Raw genomic sequence first — 22,224 nt, forward strand, 5'->3', positions numbered from 1 at the left:
CAGGGATAACATTGTGATAGTGTGGGTGATGGGTCAGGGGTAACACTGTGATAGTGTGGGTGATGGGACAGGGTAACAATGTGATAGTGTGGGTGATGGGACAGGGGTAACACTGTGATAGTGTGGGTGATGGGATTGGGGTAACACTGTGATAGTGTGTGTGATGGGACAGGGGTAACACAGTGATAGTGTGTGTGATGGGACAGGGGTAACACAGTGATAGTGTGTGTGATGGGACAGGGGTAACACTGTGATAGTGTGGGTGATGGGACAGGGGTAACACTGTGATAGTGTGGGTGATGGGGCAGGGGTAACACTGTGATAGTGTGGGTGATGGGACAAGGGTAACGCTGTGATAGTGTGGGTGATGGGGCAGGGGTAACACTGTGATAGTGTAGGTGATGGGACAGGGGTAACGCTGTGATAGTGTGGGTGATGGGGCAGGGGTAACACTGTGAGAGTGTGTGTGACGGGACAGGGGTAACACAGAGATAGTGTGTGTGACGGGTTAGGGGTAACACTGTGATAGTGTCGGTGATGGGACAGGGGTAACACTGTGATAGTGTGGGTGATGGGGCAGGGGTAACAATGTGATAGTGTGGGTGATGGGTCAGGGATAACATTGTGATAGTGTGGGTGATGGGACAGGGGTAACACTGTGATAGTGTGGGTGATGGGGCAGGGGTAACACTGTGATAGTGTGGGTGATGGGACAGGGGTAACACTGTGATAGTGTGGGTGATGGGACAGGGGTAACACTGTGATAGTGTGGGTGATGTAGCAGGGGTAACACTGTGATAGTGTGGATGATGGGATAGGGGTAACACTGTGATAGTGTGGGTAATGGGATAGGGGTAACACTGTGATAGTGTGGGTGATGGGATAGGGGTAACATGAGATAGTGTGGGTGATGGGATAGGGGTAACATGTGATAGTGTGGGTGATGGGACAGGGGTAACACTGTGATAGTGTGGGTGATGGGACAGGGGTAACACTGTGGTAGTGTGGGTGATGGGGCAGGGGTAACACTGTGATAGTGTGGGTGATGGGGCAGGGGTAACACTGTGATAGTGTGTGTGATGGGATAGGGGTAACACTGTGATAGTGTGGGTAATGGGATAGGGGTAACACTGTGATAGTGTGGGTGATGGGATAGGGGTAACATGTGATAGTGTGGGTGATGGGACAGGGGTAACACTGTGATAGTGTGTGTGATGGGATAGGGGTAACACTGTGATAGTGTGGGTGATGGGATAGGGGTAACATGTGATAGTGTGGGTGATGGGACAGGGGTAACACTGTGATAGTGTGTGTGATGGGATAGGGGTAACACTGTGATAGTGTGGGTAATGGGATAGGGGTAACACTGTGATAGTGTGGGTGATGGGATAGGGGTAACATGTGATAGTGTGGGTGATGGGACAGGGGTAACACTGTGATAGTGTGGGTGATGGGACAGGGGTAACACTGTGATAGTGTGGGTGATGGGACAGGGGTAACACTGTGATAGTGTGGGTGATGGGGCAGGGGTAACACTGTGATAGTGTGGGTGATGGGACAAGGGTAACGCTGTGATAGTGTGGGTGATGGGGCAGGGGTAACACTGTGATAGTGTAGGTGATGGGACAGGGGTAACGCTGTGATAGTGTGGGTGATGGGATAGGGGTAACACTGTGATAGTGTGGGTGATGGGACAGGGGTAACACTGTGATAGTGTGGGTGATGTAGCAGGGGTAACACTGTGATAGTGTGGATGATGGGATAGGGGTAACACTGTGATAGTGTGGGTGATGGGACAGGGGTAACACTGTGATAGTGTGGGTGATGGGGCAGGGGTAACACTGTGATAGTGTGGGTGATGGGGCAGGGGTAACACTGTGATAGTGTGTGTGATGGGATAGGGGTAACACTGTGATAGTGTGGGTAATGGGATACGGGTAACACTGTGATAGTGTGGGTGATGGGATAGGGGTAACATGTGATAGTGTGGGTGATGGGATAGGGGTAACATGTGATAGTGTGGGTGATGGGACAGGGGTAACACTGTGATAGTGTGTGTGATGGGATAGGGGTAACACTGTGATAGTGTGGGTGATGGGATAGGGGTAACATGTGATAGTGTGGGTGATGGGACAGGGGTAACACTGTGATAGTGTGTGTGATGGGATAGGGGTAACACTGTGATAGTGTGGGTAATGGGATAGGGGTAACACTGTGATAGTGTGGGTGATGGGATAGGGGTAACATGTGATAGTGTGGGTGATGGGATAGGGGTAACATGTGATAGTGTGGGTGATGGGGCAGGGGTAACACTGTGATAGTGTGGGTGATGGGGCAGGGGTAACACTGTGATAGTGTGGGTGATGGGATAGGGGTAACACTGTGATAGTGTGGGTGATGGGATAGGGGTAACTCTGTGATAGTGTGGGTGATGGGTCAGGGATAACATTGTGATAGTGTGGGTGATGGGACAGGGGTAACACTGTGATAGTGTGGGTGATGGGGCAGGGGTAACACTGTGATAGTGTGGGTGATGGGATAGGGGTAACACTGTGATAGTGTGGGTGATGGGACAGGGATAACATTGTGATAGTGTGGGTGAGGGGGTAGGGGTAACACTGTGTTAGTGTGGGTGATGGGGCAGGGGTAACACTGTGATAGTGTCGGTGATGGGACAGGGGTAGCACTGTGATAGTGTGGGTGAGGGGGTAGGGGTAACACTGTGTCAGTGTGGGTGATGGGGCAGGGGTAACACTGTGATAGTATGGGTGATGGGACAGGGGTAACACTGTGATAGTGTGGGTGATGGGACAGGGGTAACACTGTGATAGTGTGGGTGAGGGGGCCGGGTTAACACTGTGATAGTGTGGGTGATGGGGCAGGGGTAACACTGTGATAGTTTGGGTGATGGGACAGGGGTAACACTGTGATAGTGTGGGTGATGGGACAGGGGTAACACTGTGTTAGTGTGGGTGATGGGGCAGGGGTAACACTGTGATAGTGTAGGTGATGGGACAGGGGTAACACTGTGATAGTGTGGGTGATGGGACAGGGGTAACACTGTGATAGTGTGGGTGAGGGGGTAGGGGTAACACTGTGTTAGTGTGGGTGATGGGGCAGGGGTAACACTGTGATAGTGTGGGTGATGGGGCAGGGGTAACACTGTGATAGTGTGGGTGACGGGATAGGGGTAACACAGTGATAGTTTGGGTGATGGGGTAGGGGTAACACTGTGATAGTGTGGGTGATGGGGCAGGGGTAACACTGTGATAGTGTAGGTGATGGGACAGGGGTAACACTGTGATAGTGTGGGTGATGGGATAGGGGTAACACTGTGATAGTGTGGGTGATGGGATAGGGGTAACACAGTGATAGTTTGGGTGATGGGGTAGGGGTAACACTGTGATAGTGTGGGTGATGGGGCAGGGGTAACACTGTGATAGTGTGGGTGATGGGGCAGGGGTAACACTGTGATAGTGTGGGTGATGGGGCAGGGGTAACACTGTGATAGTGTGGGTGATGGGATAAGGGTAACACTGTGATAGTGTGGGTGATGGGATAGGGGTAACACTGTGAGAGTGTGGGTGATGGGACAGGGGTAACACTGTGATAGTGTGGGTGAGGGGGTAGGGGTAACACTGTGATAGTGTAGGTGATGGGACAGGGGTAACACTGTGATAGTGTGGGTGAGGGGTCCTGGGTAACACTGTGATAGTGTGGGTGATGGGGTAGGGGTAACACTGTGATAGTGTGGGTGATGGGACAGGGGTAACACTGTGTTAGTGTGGGTGAGGGGGTAGGGGTAACACTGTGATAGTGTGGGTGATGGGGCAGGGGTAACACTGTGATAGTGTAGGTGATGGACAGGGGTAACACTGTGATAGTGTGGGTGATGGGATAGGGGTAACACTGTGATAGTGTGGGTGATGGGGCAGGGGTAACACTGTGATAGTGTGGGTGATGGGGCCGGGGTAACACTGTGATAGTGTGGGTGATGGGGCAGGGGTAACACTGTGATAGTGTGGGTGATGGGTCAGGGATAACATTGTGATAGTGTGGGTGATGGGACAGGCGTAACACTGTGATAGTGTGGGTGATGGGGCAGGGGTAACACTGTGATAGTGTGTGTGATGGGATAGGGGTAACACTGTGATAGTGTGGGTGATGGGACAGGGGTAACACTGTGATAGTGTGGGTGATGGGACAGGGGTAACACTGTGATAGTGTGGGTGATGGGACAGGGGTAACACTGTGATAGTGTGGGTGATGGGGCAGGGGTAACACTGTGATAGTGTGGGTGATGGGGCAGGGGTAACACTGTGATAGTGTGGGTGATGGGGCAGGGGTAACACTGTGATAGTGTGGGTGATGGGGCAGGGGTAACACTATGATAGTGTGGGTGATGGGGCAGGGGTAACACTGTGATAGTGTGGGTGAGGGGGCCGGGGTAACACTGTGATAGTGTGGGTGAGGGGGCCGGGGTAACACTGTGATAGTGTGGGTGATGGGGCAGGGGAAACACTGTGATAGTGTGGGTGATGGGACAGGGGTAACACTGTGATAGTGTGGGTGATGGGATTAGGGTAACACTGTGATAGTGTGGTTGATGGGATTGGGGTAACACTGTGATAGTGTGGGTGATGGGGCAGGGGGAACACTGTGATAGTGTGGGTGATGGGACAGGGGTAACACTGTGATAGTGTGGGTGATGGGACAGGGGTAACACTGTGATAGTGTGGGTGAGGGGGTAGGGGTAACACTGTGTTAGTGTGGGTGATGGGGCAGGGGTAACACTGTGATAGTGTCGGTGATGGGACAGGGGTAACACTGTGATAGTGTGGGTGAGGGGGTAGGGGTAACACTGTGTCAGTGTGGGTGATGGGGCAGGGGTAACACTGTGATAGTGTGGGTGATGGGACAGGGGTAACACTGTGATAGTGTGGGTGATGGGACAGGGGTAACACTGTGATAGTGTGGGTGAGGGGGCCGGGTTAACACTGTGATAGTGTGGGTGATGGGGCAGGGGTAACACTGTGATAGTTTGGGTGATGGGACAGGGGTAACACTGTGATAGTGTGGGTGATGGGACAGGGGTAACACTGTGATAGTGTGGGTGAGGGTGTAGGGGTAACACTGTGTTAGTGTGGGTGATGGGGCAGGGGTAACACTGTGATAGTGTGGGTGATGGGGCAGGGGTAACACTGTGATAGTGTGGGTGATGGGATAGGGGTAACACAGTGATAGTTTGGGTGATGGGGTAGGGGTAACACTGTGATAGTGTGGGTGATGGGGCAGGGGTAACACTGTGATAGTGTGTGTGATGGGACAGGGGTAACACTGTGATAGTGTGGGTGATGGGATACGGGTAACACTGTGATAGTGTGGGTGATGGGGCAGGGGTAACACTGTGATAGTGTGGGTGATGGGGCAGGGGTAACACTGAGATAGTGTGGGTGATGGGATAGGGGTAACACTGTGATAGTGTGGGTGATGGGTCAGGGGTAACACTGTGATAGTGTGGGTGATGGGGCCGGGGTAACACTGTGATAGTGTGGGTGATGGGGTAGGGGTAACACTGTGATAGTGTGGGTGATGGGGCCGGGGTAACACTGTGATAGTGTGGGTGATGGGACAGGGGTAACACTGTGATAGTGTGGGTGATGGGACAGGGGTAACACTGTGATAGTGGGGGTGAGGGGGCCGGGGTAACACTGTGATAGTGTGGGTGATGGGGCAGGGGTAACACTGAGATAGTGTGGGTGATGGGATAGGGGTAACACTGTGATAGTGTGGGTGATGGGTCAGGGGTAACACTGTGATAGTGTGGGTGAGGGGGCCGGGGTAACACTGCGATAGTGTGGGTGATGGGACAGGGGTAACACTGTGAGAGTGTGGGTGATGGGGTAGGGGTAACACTGTGATAGTGTGGGTGATGGGACAGGGGTAACACTGTGATAGTGTGGGTGATGGGACAGGGGTAAGACTGTGATAGTGTGGGTGATGGGGCAGGGGTAACACTGTGATAGTGTGGGTGATGGGGCAGGGGTAACACTGTGATAGTGTGGGTGATGGGGCAGGGGTAACACTGTGATAGTGTGGGTGAGGGGGCCGGGGTAAGACTGTGATAGTGTGGGTGATGGGGCAGGGGTAACACTGTGATAGTGTGGGTGATGGGACAGGGGTAACACTGTGATAGTGTGGGTGATGGGACAGGGGTAACACTGTGATAGTGTGGGTGATGGGGCAGGGGTAACACTGTGATAGTGTGGGTGATGGGATAGGGGTAACACTGTGATAGTGTGGGTGATGGGACAGGGGTAACACTGTGATAGTGTGGGTGATGGGACAGGGGTAACACTGTGATAGTGTGGGTGATGGGGCAGGGGTAACACTGTGATAGTGTGGGTGATGGGATAGGGGTAACACTGTGATAGTGTGGGTGATGGGATAGGGGTAACACTGTGACAGTGTGGGTGATGGGACAGGGATAACACTGTGATAGTGTGGGTGAGGGAGCCGGGGTAACACTGTGATAGTGTGGTGATGGGACAGGGGTAACACTGTGATAGTGTGGGTGATGGGACAGGGGTAACACTGTGATAGTGTGGGTGATGGGACAGGGGTAACACTGTGATAGTGTGGGTGATGGGATAGGGGTAACACTGTGATAGTGTGGGTGATGGGACAGGGATAACACTGTGATAGTGTGGGTGAGGGAGCCGGGGTAACACTGTGATAATGTGGGTGATGGGACAGGGGTAACACTGTGATAGTGTGGGTGATGGGGCAGGGGTAACACTGTGATAGTGTGGGTGATGGGGCAGGGGTAACACTGTGATAGTGTGGGTGAGGGGGCCGGGGTAACACTGTGATAGTGTGGGTGAGGGGGCCGGGGTAACACTGTGATAGTGTGGGTGATGGGGCAGGTGTAACACTGTGATAGTGTGGGTGATGGGACAGGGGTAACACTGTGATAGTGTGGGTGATGGGACAGGGATAACACTGTGATAGTGTGGGTGATGGGACAGGGGTAACACTGTGATAGTGTGGGTGAGGGGGCAGGGGTAACACTGTGATAGTGTGGGTGATGGGGCAGGGGTAACATGTGATAGTGTGGGTGATGGGACAGGGGTAGCACTGTGATAGTGTGGGTGATGGGGCAGGGGTAACACTGTGATAGTGTGGTTGATGGGGCAGGGGTAACACTGTGATAGTGTGGGTGATGGGGCAGGGGTAACACTGTGATAGTGTGGGTGATGGGGCAGGGGTAACACTGTGATAGTGTGGGTGATGGGACAGGGGTAACACTGTGATAGTGTGGGTGATGGGATAGGGGTAGCACTGTGATAGTGTGGGTGATGGGATAGGGGTAACACTGTGATAGTGTGGATGATGGGACAGGGGTAGCACTGTGATAGTGTGGGTGATGGGGCAGGGGTAACACTGTGATAGTGTGGGTGATGGGGCAGGGGTAACATGTGATAGTGTGGGTGATGGGGCAGGGGTAACACTGTGATAGCGTGGGTGATGGGGCAGGGGTAACATGTGATAGTGTGGGTGATGGGACAGGGGTAGCACTGTGATAGTGTGGGTGATGGGGCAGGGGTAACACTGTGATAGTGTGGTTGATGGGGCAGGGGTAACACTGTGATAGTGTAGGTGATGGGGCAGGGATAACACTGTGATAGTGTGGGTGATGGGATAGGGGTACCACTGTGATAGTGTGGGTGATGGAACAGGGGTAACACTGTGATCGTGTGGTTGATGGGGCAGGGGTAACACTGTGATAGTGTGGGTGAGGGGGCCGGGGTAACACTGTGATGGTGTGGGTGAGGGGGCCGGGGTAACACTGTGATAGTGTGGGTGATGGGGCAGCGGTAACACTGTGATAGTGTGGGTGAGGGGGTAGGGGTAACACTGTGATAGTGTGGGTGATGGGGCAGGGGTAACACTGTGATAGTGTGGGTGATGGGACAGGGGTAACACTGTGATAGTGTGGGTGAGGGTGTAGGGGTAACACTGTGATAGTGTGGGTGATGGGATAGGGGTAACACTGTGATAGTGTGGGTGATGGGACAGGGGTAACACTGTGATAGTGTGGGTGAGGGGGTAGGGGTAACACTGTGATAGTGTGGGTGATGGGGCAGGGGTAACACTGTGATAGTGTCGGTGATGGGACAGGGGTAACACTGTGATAGTGTGGGTGATGGGGCAGAGGTAACACTGTGATAGTGTGGGTGAGGGGGCCGGGTTAACACTGTGATAGTGTGCGTGATGGGGCAGGGGTAACACTGTGATAGTGTGGGTGATGGGACAGGGGTAACACTGTGATAGTGTGGGTGATGGGGCAGAGGTAACACTGTGATAGTGTGGGTGATGGGGCAGGGGTAACACTGTGATAGTGAGGGTGATGGGATAGGGGTAACACTGTGAGAGTGTGGGTGATGGGATAAGGGTAACACTGTGATAGTGTGGGTGATGGGATAGGGGTAACACTGTGATAGTGTGGGTGATGGGACAGGGGTAACACTGTGATAGTGTGGGTGAGGGAGCCGGGGTAACACTGTGATAGTGTGGGTGATGGGGCAGGGGTAACACTGTGATAGTGTGGGTGATGGGACAGGGGTAACACTGTGATAGTGTGGGTGATGGGACAGGGGTAACACTGTGATAGTGTGGGTGAGGGGGTAGGGGTAACACTGTGATAGTGTAGGTGATGGGACAGGGGTAACACTGTGATAGTTTGGGTGATGGGATAGGGGTAACACTGTGATAGTGTGGATGATGGGACAGGGGTAGCACTGTGATAGTGTGGGTGATGGTGCAGGGGTAACACTGTGATAGTGTGGGTGATGGGGCAGGGGTAACATGTGATAGTGTGGGTGATGGGGCAGGGGTAACACTGTGATAGCGTGGGTGATGGGGCAGGGGTAACATGTGATAGTGTGGGTGATGGGACAGGGGTAGCACTGTGATAGTGTGGGTGATGGGGCAGGGGTAACACTGTGATAGTGTGGTTGATGGGGCAGGGGTAACACTGTGATAGTGTAGGTGATGGGGCAGGGGTAACACTGTGATAGTGTGGGTGATGGGATAGGGGTACCACTGTGATAGTGTGGGTGATGGAACAGGGGTAACACTGTGATCGTGTGGGTGATGGGGCAGGGGTAACACTGTGATAGTGTGGGTGATGGGGCAGGGGTAACACTGTGATAGTGTGGTTGATGGGGCAGGGGTAACACTGTGATAGTGTGGGTGAGGGGGCCGGGGTAACACTGTGATGGTGTGGGTGAGGGGGCCGGGGTAACACTGTGATAGTGTGGGTGATGGGGCAGCGGTAACACTGTGATAGTGTGGGTGAGGGGGTAGGGGTAACACTGTGATAGTGAGGGTGATGGGGCAGGGGTAACACTGTGATAGTGTGGGTGATGGGACAGGGGTAACACTGTGATAGTGTGGGTGAGGGGGTAGGGGTAACACTGTGATAGTGTGGGTGATGGGGCAGAGGTAACACTGTGATAGTGTGGGTGAGGGGGCCGGGTTAACACTGTGATAGTGTGGGTGATGGGGCAGGGGTAACACTGTGATAGTGTGGGTGATGGGACAGGGGTAACACTTTGATAGTGTGGGTGATGGGGCAGAGGTAACACTGTGATAGTGTGGGTGATGGGGCAGGGGTAACACTGTGATAGTGTGGGTGATGGGGTAGGGGTAACACTGTGATAGTGTGGGTGATGGGATAAGGGTAACACTGTGATAGTGTGGGTGATGGGATAGGGGTAACACTGTGATAGTGTGGGTGATGGGACAGGAGTAACACTGTGATAGTGTGGGTGAGGGAGCCGGGGTAACACTGTGATAGTGTGGGTGATGGGGCAGAGGTAACACTGTGATAGTGTGGGTGATGGGACAGGGGTAACACTGTGATAGTGTGGGTGATGGGACAGGGGTAACACTGTGATAGTGTGGGTGAGGGGGTAGAGGTAACACTGTGATAGTGTAGGTGATGGGACAGGGGTAACACTGTGATAGTGTGGGTGATGGGGCAGGGATAACACTGTGATAGTGTGGGTGATGGGACAGGTGTAACACTGTGATAGTGTGGGTGATGGGATAGGGGTAACACTGTGATAGTGTGGGTGATGGGACAGGGGTAACACTGTGATAGTGTGGGTGATGCGACAGGGGTAACACTGTGATAGTGTGGGTGATGGGGTAGGGGTAACACTGTGAGAGTGTGGGTGAGGGGGCAGGGGTAACACTGTGATAGTGTGGGTGAGGGGGCCGGGGTAACACTGTGATAGTGTGGGTGATGGGGCAGGGGTAACACTGTGATAGTGTGGGTGATGGGACAGGGGTAACACTGTGATAGTGTGGGTGATGGGATAAGGGTAACACTGTGATAGTGTGGGTGATGGGATTGGGGTAACACTGTGATAGTGTGGGTGAGGGGGCCGGGTTAACACTGTGATAGTGTGGGTGATGGGGCAGGGGTAACACTGTGATAGTGTGGGTGATGGGACAGGGGTAACACTGTGATAGTGTGGGTGATGGGACATGGGTAACACTGTGATAGTGTGGGTGATGGGACAGGGATAACACTGTGATAGTGTGGGTGAGGGGGCCGGGTTAACACTGTGATAGTGTGGGTGATGGGGCAGGGGTAACACTGTGATAGTGTGGGTGATGGGACAGGGGTAACACTGTGATAGTGTGTGTGATGGGACAGGGGTAACACTGTGATAGTGTGGGTGAGGGGGAGGGGTAACACTGTGATAGTGTGGGTGATGGGGCAGGGGTAACACTGTGATAGTGTCGGTGATGGGACAGGGGTAACACTGTGATAGTGTGGGTGATGGGGCAGGGTTAACACTGTGATAGTGTGGGTGATGGGGCAGGGTTAACACTGTGATAGTGTGGGTGAGGGGGCCGGGTTAACACTGTGATAGTGTGGGTGATGGGGCAGGGGTAACACTGTGATAGTGTGGGTGATGGGATAGGGGTAACACTGTGATAGTGTGGGTGATGGGGCAGGGGTAACACTGTGATAGTGTGGGTGATGGGACAGGGGTAACACTGTGATAGTGTGGGTGAGGGGGAGGGGTAACACTGTGATAGTGTGGGTGATGGGGCAGGGGTAACACTGTGATAGTGTCGGTGATGGGGCAGGGGTAACACTGTGATAGTGTGGGTGATGGGACAGGGGTAACACTGTGATAGTGTGGGTGATGGGACAGGGGTAACACTGTGATAGTGTGGGTGATGGGACAGGGGTAACACTGTGATAGTGTGGGTGATGGGATAGGGGTAACACTGTGATAGTGTGGGTGATGTAGCAGGGGTAACACTGTGATAGTGTGGGTGATGTAGCAGGGGTAACACTGTGATAGTGTGGGTGATGGGATAGGGGTAACACTGTGATAGTGTGGGTGATGGGACAGGGGTAACACTGTGATAGTGTGGGTGATGGGACTGGGGTAACACTGTGATAGTGTGGGTGATGGGCCAGGGGTAACACTGTGATAGTGTGGGTGATGAGACAGGGGTAACACTGTGATAGTGTGGGTGATGGGATAGGGGTAACACTGTGATAGTGTGGGTGATGGGACAGGGGTAACACTGTGATAGTGTGGGTGATGGGACAGGGGTAACACTGTGATAGTGTGGTTGATGGGTCAGGGGTAACACTGTGATAGTGTGGGTGATGGGACAGGGGTAACACTGTGATAGTGTGGGTGATGTAGCAGGGGTAACACTGTGATAGTGTGGGTGATGGGATAGGGGTAACACTGTGATAGTGTGGGTGATGGGGCAGGGGTAACACTGTGATAGTGTGGGTGATGGGCCAGGGGTAACACTGTGATAGTGTGGGTGATGAGACAGGGGTAACACTGTGATAGTGTGGGTGATGGGACAGGGGTAACACTGTGATAGTGTGGGTGATGGGACGGGGTAACACTGTGATAGTGTGGGCAATGGGACAGGGGTAACACTGTGATAGTGTGGGTGATGGGATAGGGGTAACACTGTGATAGTGTGGGTGATGGGACAGGGGTAACACTGTGATAGTGTGGGTGATGGGACAGGGGTAACACTGTGATAGTGTGGGTGAGGGGGTAGGGGTAACACTGTGATAGTGTGGGTGATGGGGCAGGGGTAACACTGTGATAGTGTGGGTGATGGGACAGGGGTAACACTGTGATAGTGTGGGTGAGGGGGCCGGGGTAACACTGTGACAGTGTAGGTGATGGGACAGGGGTAACACTGTGATAGTGTGGGTGAGAGGGTAGGGGTAACACTGTGATAGTGTGGGTGATGGTACAGGGGTAAGACTGTGATTGTGTGGGTGATGGGGCAGGGGTAACACTGTGATAGTGTGGGTGATGGGGCAGGGGTAACACTGTGATAGTGTGGGTGAGGGGGCCGGGGTAACACTGTGATAGTGTGGGTGATGGGGCAGGGGTAACACTGTGATAGTGTGGGTGATGTAGCAGGGGTAACACTGTGATAGTGTGGGTGATGGGATAGGGGTAACACTGTGATAGTGTGGGTGAGGGGGCCGGGGTAACACTGTGATAGTGTGTGTGATGGGACAGGGGTAACACTGTGATAGTGTGGGTGATGGGGCAGGGCACAGCATCAATCTTCCGCCCTCTTGGTGTTCCTCTGAGTTTAAACAAATCAACGTGGAGACATATAATTCCAACTGCCCTCAGGGTTCAATCAGAGATTGTATCTATTGGTGCCAGAATCCAGTTTATTAGGGAACACATGGAAACTGGTTAAACAGTTTAGAAATTCAGATATTTGGTCTTTCCTTAGTCCACAACATTTCATCTCCATAACGATGACCCAAGTTAAAACCCCTCAAACCAACACTGTCCCCCACCAACACTCCCAGCAGGGATAGCAGGGGGTTAGATACAGAGTAAAGCTCCCTCTACACTGTTCCCCCATCAAACGCTCCCAGGAAAGGGATAGCACAGGGTTAGATACAGAGTAAAGCTCTCTCTACACTGTCCCCATCAAATACTCTCAGGACAGGGACAGCACGGAATTAGATACAGAGTAAAGCTCCCTCTACACTGTCCCCCATCAAACACACCCAGGGACAGGGACAGCACGTGGTTAGATACAGAGTAAAGCTCCCTCTACACTGTCCCCCATCAAACACTCCCAGGGACAGTGTGGGGTTAGATACAGAGTAAAGATCCCTCTACACTGTCCCCCATCAAACAGTCCCAGGAACATGGACAGCACGGGGTTAGATACAGAGTAAAGCTCCCTCTACACTGTCCCCATAAAACACTCCCAGGGACAGTGTAGGGTTAGATACAGAGTAAAGATCCCTCTACACTGTCCCCCATCAAACAGTCCCAGGGACATGGACAGCACGGGGTTAGATACAGAGTAAAGCTCCCTCTACACTGTCCCCATAAAACACTCCCAGGGACAGGGACAGCACGGGGTTAGATACAGAGTAAAGCTCCCTCTACACTGTCCCCATAAAACACTCCCAGGGACAGTGTGGGGTTAGATACATAGTAAAGCTCTCTCTGCACTGTCCCCCATCAAACACTCCCAGGGACGGGGGAGGGTGGGGATCACGCCCAATGAGCAGTTAGGGCAGTCGGACAGAGGTAGGCGAGGGTAAAGGTCACCTGGTTCGGGCTCACCTGCCTCTGATGCGATTTTCCTGGATTTCTGTGAAATGAAGCAAATGGCATCAGTGAGTCTACAACAACAACCTGCATTTGGATATCGATACTTATTTGAGGAAAACACTCTGAACCCTTGTGGAGGAGCAATTTCAAAGCGGATTTGATTCTGAGTCATTTACGGAGATATTCCGTAATGTGTTCCCAACTTTCTCGAAGGTTTTGCGGAGAGGGTAGAGCTGGAGGATCAGAGGGTTATGGTGGGAATTCCTGAATGCACGCTTGTCAACGATGGAGCGATGCCAACTGAGAAAGACAGAGGCCAGGACCGATATAGAATAGAGGTGTTGGAGGGCAGTGCCCTGGAGGATGGTACAGCTGTCGAGAGGGGCTAGATTCTCAAGTCGAGGTTTGGGGAAGTGGGAACTGAACCGGTTTCTGAAAAAAATCAAATCACTGCCAGTGTGATATGTTCTATGTGCTCCCCGTAAATTAGGCCTGAGTAACATGCACCATTTCGACTGGGTTCTTGTTGAGTCAGATATCTTGAAGTTTATTAACAACACAGATAAAATCTCAGGCTCAGTCTGGAATCTGTTACTGCACCTCCGACAACTGAGACTGTGGCGAAGCAGGTACCGTTAGACAGCAACACTGTTCTGTCACCTCAGTCCCAGGGGGCAGTGCTGGTCAGCGAGCGTGGGAGTAGGGGGAAATGGTCGAAACTGGGCCTCGGGACTTCAGGAGCAGAATGTGAGTTTAGCAGAATGAGCGGTGATCTCATGTCGGATTCTGAAGGGGCTTGACAGGGTCAATGCTGAGAGGATGGTTCCCCTCATGGGAGGGTCTGGGACCAGAGGGTACAGTCTCAGAGTAAAGGGGCACCAGTTTCTGACTGAGATCGGGAGGAATTTCCTCTCTCAGAGGATTGAGAGTCTGTGGAACTCCTTACCACAGAGAGCTGTGGGGGCAGGGTCCTTGTGGATATTTAAGACTAAGAGAGAGGGATTCTTGATTAATCGGGAAATTGAGAGGAAATGGGCAGGAAGTGGGCGTGAGGAATGTCGGATAAGCCAGGATCCTACTGAAAGTAGACAGGCAGCAGGCTGGAGGAACACAACAAGGGAGGCAGCATCAGGAGGGGGAGAAGGGTCCTGCCTTGCTGTGTTCCCCTCCCTCCTGATGCTGCCTGCCTTGCTGTGTTCCCCTCCCTCCTGATGCTGCCTGCCTTGCTGTGTTCCCCTCCCTCCTGATGCTGCCTGCCTTGCTCTGTTCCTCCAGCCTGCTGCCTGTCTACTTTGGATTCTGGAATCTGCTGTTTATTTGTCTCAAGCTCCTGATTCTGAACCGCAGAGCAGGGTTGAGGGGCCGAATGGCCTACTCCTGTTCCTATTTCTTATGCATGAGCTCGGGTTTGTGACGGGAATAGCAGGAATTGTCAAACCCTGAGTGAACAAAGACACAGTGGAGTGTTTCAGCAGTGGGTCAGCTGAGGTTGGGGTGGGTTTAGGGGGTTCGGGGTCTCAGGTTCGTGTCCCAGACAAGCCACAGGTCAGTCAGTGCAAGCTCATCGTCGGGTCAAAGGTGACTCTGACACAGTGGACAGACCTGGTTCAGCTGGTCACGGAGATTGATGGAGTCAGGAGAACAGGAGAGAGAGGAAAACAACGCCTCCAGCTTCCCAACCCGTGTCCGAGGGGGATCTGGGAAAGGCAGGCTGCGGAGAAAGGGACTGCAGGGAGCAGCCCGTGGGTAACCAGTGCCCGGCACACAGGCAGAGGCACCGGGGGAGGGAGGAGCATGAGGGGAGGGGGGAATGTGAGGGGAGGGGGTAATGTGAGGGGAGGGGGAATGCGAGGGGAGGGGGAATGCGAGGGGAGGTGGAATGCGAGGGAGGAGCATGAGGGGAGGGGGTAATGTGAGGGGAGGGGGTAATGTGAGGGGAGGGGGTAATGTGAGGGGAGGGGGAATGCGAGGGGAGGAGGAATGCGAGGGAGGAGCATGAGGGGAGAGGGTAATGTGAGGGGAGGGGGTAATGTGAGGGGAGACGGAAAGGCAAGGGGAGGGGGAAGAAAAGGGAAGGGGGCAACACGAGAGGAGGGGATAATGCGAGGGGAGAGGGAGAGAAACATGAGAGGACGGGAAGCACGTTGGGAGGGGGGAATGCAAGTGGAGGGGAACATGAGGGGAGAGGGGAGAGGGAGGGAGACACGAGGGGAAGGGGGCATAGCAGGGGGAAACATGAGGGGAGTGGGGGAGCTAACACAGTGCTTCATTTGTAGCAGCAGCAGTGGGAGAGGGGAGAGTCAGGAGCTGAGTGGGAGGGGGGAGAGTGAGGGGCTGGAGGGGAGTGGGGAGCGTGAGGGGCTGAGTGGGAGGGGGAGAGTGAGGGGCTGAGTGGGAGAGGTGAGAGTGAGGGGCTGAGTGGGAGGGGGGAGAGTGAGGGGCTGGAGGGGAGCGAGCTGAGTGAGGAGCTGAGCGGGTGCAGGGAAAGTGAGGAGCTGAGTGGGAGCGGGGAGAGTGAGGGGCTGGAGGGGAGTGGGGAGAGTGAGGGGCTGAGTGGGAGGGGGGAGAGTGAGGGGCTGAGTGGGAGAGGTGAGAGTGAGGGGCTGAGTGGGTGCATGGAAAGTGAGGAGCTGAGTGGGACTGGGGATAGTGAGGAGCTGAGTGGGAGCGGGGAGAGTGAGCAGCTGAGTTGGAGTGGGGAGAGTGAGGGGCTGAGTTGGAGTGGGGAGAGTGAGGAGCTGAGTGGATGCAGGGAGAGTGAGGAGCTGAGTGGGAGTGGGGAGAGTGAGGAGCTGAGTGGGAGTGGGGAGAGTGAGGAGCTGAGTGGATGCAGGGAGAGTGAGGAGCTGAGTGGGAGTGGGGAGAGTGAGGAGCTGAGTGGGAGTGGGGAGAGTGAGGGGCTGAGTTGGAGTGGGGAGAGTGAGGAGCTGAGTGGATGCAGGGAGAGTGAGGAGCTGAGTGGGAGTGGGGAGAGTGCACTCTGGGAAGGTGAGTTAACTGATATATTTGGAAGCTGCTGAACCCAAGTTAATTCACGTGTGATATCTCTCACCCGCCCTCCTCCTGTAACCAAAGAAAAGACTCTGTGGTGTGTTGGTAAGGTAAGGCTTTTCTATTTCTTTTTTATCGTCTGATTGGTTAAAAACTTTTCCTTCCTTTTTCTGTTATCTAAGTTAAGACTAAGTTAAGTTTACGATGAAGACAGGCAGGAGATCTCAGACCAGTGTTGTGTTCCCCTTGGTCAAAGTGGGAGCTCGGGGACGCGGCTGATGTGTGTCCAGCTGCAGCTCTTGTTTGACCCACATGACGGCTCTGGAGCTGCGGATGGACTCACTGTGGAGCATCCGCGATGCTCGGGGGATCATGGATAGCACCTTTAGTGAACTGGTCACACCGCAGGTTAGGATTGCTGACAGAGACAGTGAATGGGTGACCAAAAGGCAGAGGAAGAGCAGCAAGGCAGTGCAGGTCATCTCCCTCCAAAACAGGTCTACCATTTTGGATACTGTTGGGGGAGATGGCTCACCAGGGGAGGGCACCGTGGCTGGCTCTGCTGTTCAGAAGGGCTGGAGAAAGAGTGAAAGGGCTATAGTCAGAGGGGATTCTATTGGGAGGGGTGTGGTCCAAACTAGATTCCCGAATGGTATGTTGCCTCCCAGGTGCACGGGTCAGGGATGTCACTGATCGGCTGAAGAACATTCTGAAGGGGGAGGGGGAACAGCCAGTCGTGGGGGTGCATATGGCACCAGTGATACGGGTAATAAACGGGATGAGGTCCTACAACAAGAATTTAAGGAGGTAGGAGCCAAGTTAAAAAGTAGGACCTCAGAGGTAGTAATCTCAGGATTGCTACCAGTGCCCCGTGCCAGCCAGAGTCGGAATGATAGAATATTCTGGATGAATGCGTGGTTTGAGAGGTGGTGCAGGAGGGAGGGGTTCAGATTTTTGGGACATTGGGATTGGTTCTGGGGGAGGTGGGACTATTACAAATTGGACGATCTACACCTGGGCCAGACTGGATCCAATGTCCTTGGGGGGGGGGGGGGGTCTTCTGCTAACGCTGTTGGGGAGGGTTTAAACTAAAGTGGCAGGGAGATGGCAACCAAATGAGGCGGTTAGTGGACAGGAAAGAGGTAGCAACTAAAGCCTGTAAGGAACTAGATCATGAAGTCAGTGTGACTAAGGGGAAGAGGAGGCAGGGAGCAGATGATGGACACAAAGAGACACACCCTTCTGTCTGAGGTGCATTTGTTTTAATGTGAGAAGTGTACTAGGTAAGGCAGATGAACTTAGGGCTTGGATTAGCACCAGGGAGTATGATGTTATTGCTATTACTGAGACATGGTTAAGGGCAGGGCATGATTGGCCTGGATATTGATGCTTCAGGCGGGATAGAGAAGGAGGTAAAAGGGCTGGAGGAGTTACATAACTGGTCAGAGAGGATATCACAGTCGTGCTGAAGGAGGGTACTATGGAGGACTCAAGCAGTGAGGCAATATGGGCAGAGAAATGGGAAGGGTGCGGTAACAAAGTATTACAGGCCGCCCAACAGAGAGCGTGAGATAGAGGTACAAATCTGTAAACAGATTATGGAAAGATGTAGGAGCAACAGGGTGGTGGTGATAGGAGATTTTAATTTTCCCAACATTGACTGGGATTCACTTAGTGTTAAGAGGTTTGGATGGAGCAGAATTTGTAAGGAGCATCCAGGAGGGGTTTCTAGAGCAGTTTGTAAATAGTCCAACTTGGGCAGGGGCCTGGTGTTGGGGAATGAGCCCGGCCAGGTGGGTGAAGTTTCAGTAAGGGATTACTTTGGGAACAGTGATCACAATTCCATAAGCTTTAGGATCCTCATGGATAAAGACGAGAGTGGTCCTAAAGGAAGAATGCTAAATTGGGGAAAGGCCAACTATTGCAAAATTCGGCAGGATCTGGGAATATGGATTGGGAACAGCTGTTTGAAGGTAAATCCACATTCGATACGTGGGAGGCTTTTAAAGAGATGTCGATTAGAGTTCAGGAGAGACATGTCCCACTGAAAATGAGGGATAGAAATGGTAAGATTAGGGAACCATGGATGATGGGTGAAATTGTGAGACTAGCTAAGAGGGAAAAGGAAACATACACAAGGTTTAGGCGACTGAAGACAGATGAAGCTTTGGAAGAATATCGGGAATGTAGGACCAATCTGAAACGAGGAATTAAGAGGGTTAAAAGTGGTCATAAGGTATCCTTAGCGAGCAGGGTTAAGGAAAATCCCAACGCATTTTATTAGAGAGTAACTAGAGAAAGGGTTGGCCCATTCAAGGACAATAGTGGAAAATTATGTGTGGAGTCAGAGAAAAGGAGTGAGATTCTTAACGAGTACTTTGCATTAGTATTCAGCGAGGAGAGAGACATGGTGGGTGTTGAGGTTAAGGATAGATCTTTGATTACTCGAGGCGAAAGTGAGGACTGCAGATGCTGGAGATTAGAGTCGAGAGTGTGGTGAGGATTCCTAATGAAGGGCTTTTGTCCAAAATGTCGATTCTCCTGCTCCTTGGATGCTGCCTGACCTGCTGTGCTTTTCCAGCACTATATTCTCAACTCTGATCTCCAGCATCTGCAGTCATCACTTTCTCCTCGTTGATTTTAACCTCAGTGCAAATCCTCTTCCAAGGATGCCCATCTTGAAGTAGTTCTTCTCCTCCTCTCTCAACAAGGATCTCAGTGAGTGTCTCTCTCTCACTGCACCCCCCAAATGATCTCCTCAGCCCTGAAGCTCTCCAGCCACGTCCTGAAACAGACTCACTGGCACAGTCACATCTCCTTCCTCAGTGTCTGCCTACGGAACCAAATGATCCCACATGGACTCAGATTACATTCAGACCAACACAACTTTGATTATTCTCGGTCAAGTCGATGTAAGGAGGGAGGAAGTGTTGGGTATTCTAAAAGGCATTAAGGTGGACAAGTCCCAGGTCCGGATGGAATCTATCCCAGGTTACTGAGGGAAGCGAGAGAGGAAATAGCTGGGGTTTTAACAGATATCTTTGCAGCATCCTTGAACACAGGTGAGGTCCTGGAGGACAGGAGAATTGCTAATGTTGTTTAAGAATGAAAGTAGGGATAATTTGGGTAATTATAGACTGGTGAGCTGACATCAGTGGCAGGGAAGCTGCTGGAGAAGACACTAAGGGATAGGATATATACCCAATGGAAGAAAATAGGCAACATGATTTTGCGCGGGGAAGGTAATGTATTACAAACCAAAAAGAATTCTTTGAGCAAGTGACAAAGTTGATTGATGAGGGAAGAGCTGTAGATGTCATATACATGGACCTTAGTAAGGCATTTGTTAGGGTTCCCCATGGTCGGCTGATGGAAAAGGTGAAGGTGCATGGGGTCCAGGGTGTTCTAGCGAGATGGATAGAGAACTGGCTGGGCAGCAGGAGACAGAGAGTAGGAGTGGAAGGGAGCTTCTCAAATTGGAGCCCTGTGCCCAGTGGTGTCCCACAGGGATCTGTGCTGGGGCCACTGTTGTTTGTAATATACAGAAATGATCTGGAGGAAGGTGTAGGTTACCTCATTAGCAAGTTTGCAGATGACACTAAGATTGGTTGAGTAGCAGATAGTGAAAGGGACTGTCAGAGAATACAGCAGATTATAGATAGATTGGAGAGTCGGGCAGAGAAATGGCAGATAGAGTTCAATCCGGACAAATGTGAGGTGATACATTTTGGAAGATCCAATTCAAGAGAGAACAATACAGTAAATGGAAAAGTCCTGGGGAAAAGTACATAGAGATCTGGGTGTTCAGGTCCATTATTCGCTGAAGGTAGCAACACAGGTCAGTAGAGTGGTCAAGAAGGCATACAGCATGCTTTCCTTCATCAGATAGGGTATTGAGTACAAGTGTTGGCAGGTCATGTTAGAGTTATATAAGACTTTGGTTCAGCCACATTTGGAATACTGTGTACAGTTCTGGTCACCACATTACCAAAAGGATGTGGATGCTTTGGAGACGGTTCAGAGGAGGTTCACCAGGATGTTGCCTGGTATGGACGGTGCTGGCTATGGAGAGAGGTTGAGTAGATTAGGATTATTTTCATTAGAAAGATGAAGGTTGAAGGGGGACCTGATTGAGATCGACAAAATCATGAGAGGTATAGACAGGGTGGATAGCAAGAAGCTTTTTCCCAGAGTGGGGGACACAATTACTAGGGGTCATAGGTTCAAAGTGAGAGGGTAAATGTTTAGGGAGATATACGTGGAAAGTTCTCTATGCAGAGGGTGGAGGGTGCCTGGAACACATTGCCAGTGGAGGAGGTAGAGGCGGGAATGATAGTGTCATTTAAGGTGTATCTGGACAGATACATGGATGGGCAGGGAGCAGAGAGACACAGATCCTTAGAAACTAGATGATAGGTTTCGATAGAGGATCTGGATCAGCGCAAGCTTGGAGGGCTGAAGGGCCTGTTCCTGTGCTATAATGTTCTTTGGTCTTTTTGTTCTTTGAGCGAGGTGGGAATACAGTGGGGAGGGAATGCAGTGGGACTGAGGAGGGACTACAAGGGGAGTGACAGTGAAATGAAGTGGGAGTATTGTGGCCATTCGATGGGGGTGGGGATCACCCTTGGCTTTAGGGGATTGGGGGGGGAGGGGGGGGGGGGGCACGGATGGCTCAGCGAGAATCATGGATATTGACCAAACTGAACACAGGCCCAGGATCCCCGGCTAACTAACCCCATGTGAGTGAACCTTGACCCCTACTCGGGGCTGTGACCTCGCGTCCCACTCTTGTTACCTTCGAGAAGGGGGGCAGTTTGATCCTGGAACTAGAGCTGGACCTTTCCTTCCTTCGGTGCCTCCTGTGGAGAGCTTCCTTGTTCTTGTAGATGTCCAGGATGACCGGCTGGTCCTTTGCAGAACGTTGTATAGGATGGAAAGATTAAAAAACAATGGGCCTCTCCATTCACGGATTGCAATCATTATGTTTCTATCCTACAACCAATCCCAAACCAATCCCAAACCAATCCCAACCAATCCTAACCAATCCCAAACCAACCCTAACCAACCCTAACCAATCCTAACCGATCCCAAACCAATCCCAAACCAACCCTAACCAATCCCAAACCAACCCTAGCCAACCCTAACCAATCCCAAACCAATCCCAAACCAACCCTAACCAATACATCTACTACAAACCGACCGACTCCCACAGCTACCTGGACTACACCTCCTCCCACCCTGCCCCCTGTAAAAACGCCATCCCATTCTCCCAATTCCTTCGACTCCGCCGCATCTGCTCCCAGGAGGACCAGTTCCAAAAACGCACATCCCAGATGGCCTCCTTCTTCAAGGACCGCAATTTCCCCCCCGACGTGGTCGACGATGCCCTCCACCGCATCTCTTCCACTTCCCGCTCCTCCGCCCTTGAACCCCGCCCCTCCAACCGCCACCAGGACAGAACCCCACTGGTCCTCACCTACCACCCCACCAATCTCCATGTACAGCGCATCATCCACCATCATTTCCGCCACCTCCAAACGGACCCCACCATCAAGGATATATTTCCCTC

At 52.4% G+C, this 22,224-nt stretch overlaps 1 protein-coding gene across 1 annotated transcript in view; it reads right to left on the reverse strand.

The window, feature by feature from the left end:
* The window catches only part of LOC122559235 (uncharacterized), a 182,351-nt gene that overhangs the window by 33,317 nt on the left and 126,810 nt on the right, over window positions 1-22,224 (reverse strand). Inside the window, exons 23-24 of the mRNA XM_087994570.1 lie at window positions 21,451-21,564; window positions 13,677-13,704 (exon numbers count right to left, since the gene is read on the reverse strand). Of these exons, the coding sequence (XP_087850696.1) occupies window positions 13,677-13,704; window positions 21,451-21,564 (142 nt within the window). The remainder of the gene's footprint in view (window positions 1-13,676; window positions 13,705-21,450; window positions 21,565-22,224) is intronic.

This window comes from Chiloscyllium plagiosum, unplaced genomic scaffold, assembly GCF_037043375.1.
Source record: "Chiloscyllium plagiosum isolate Xiang-an unplaced genomic scaffold, Cpla_swu_hap1 HiC_scaffold_14, whole genome shotgun sequence".
Taxonomy (NCBI): Eukaryota; Metazoa; Chordata; class Chondrichthyes; order Orectolobiformes; family Hemiscylliidae; genus Chiloscyllium; species Chiloscyllium plagiosum.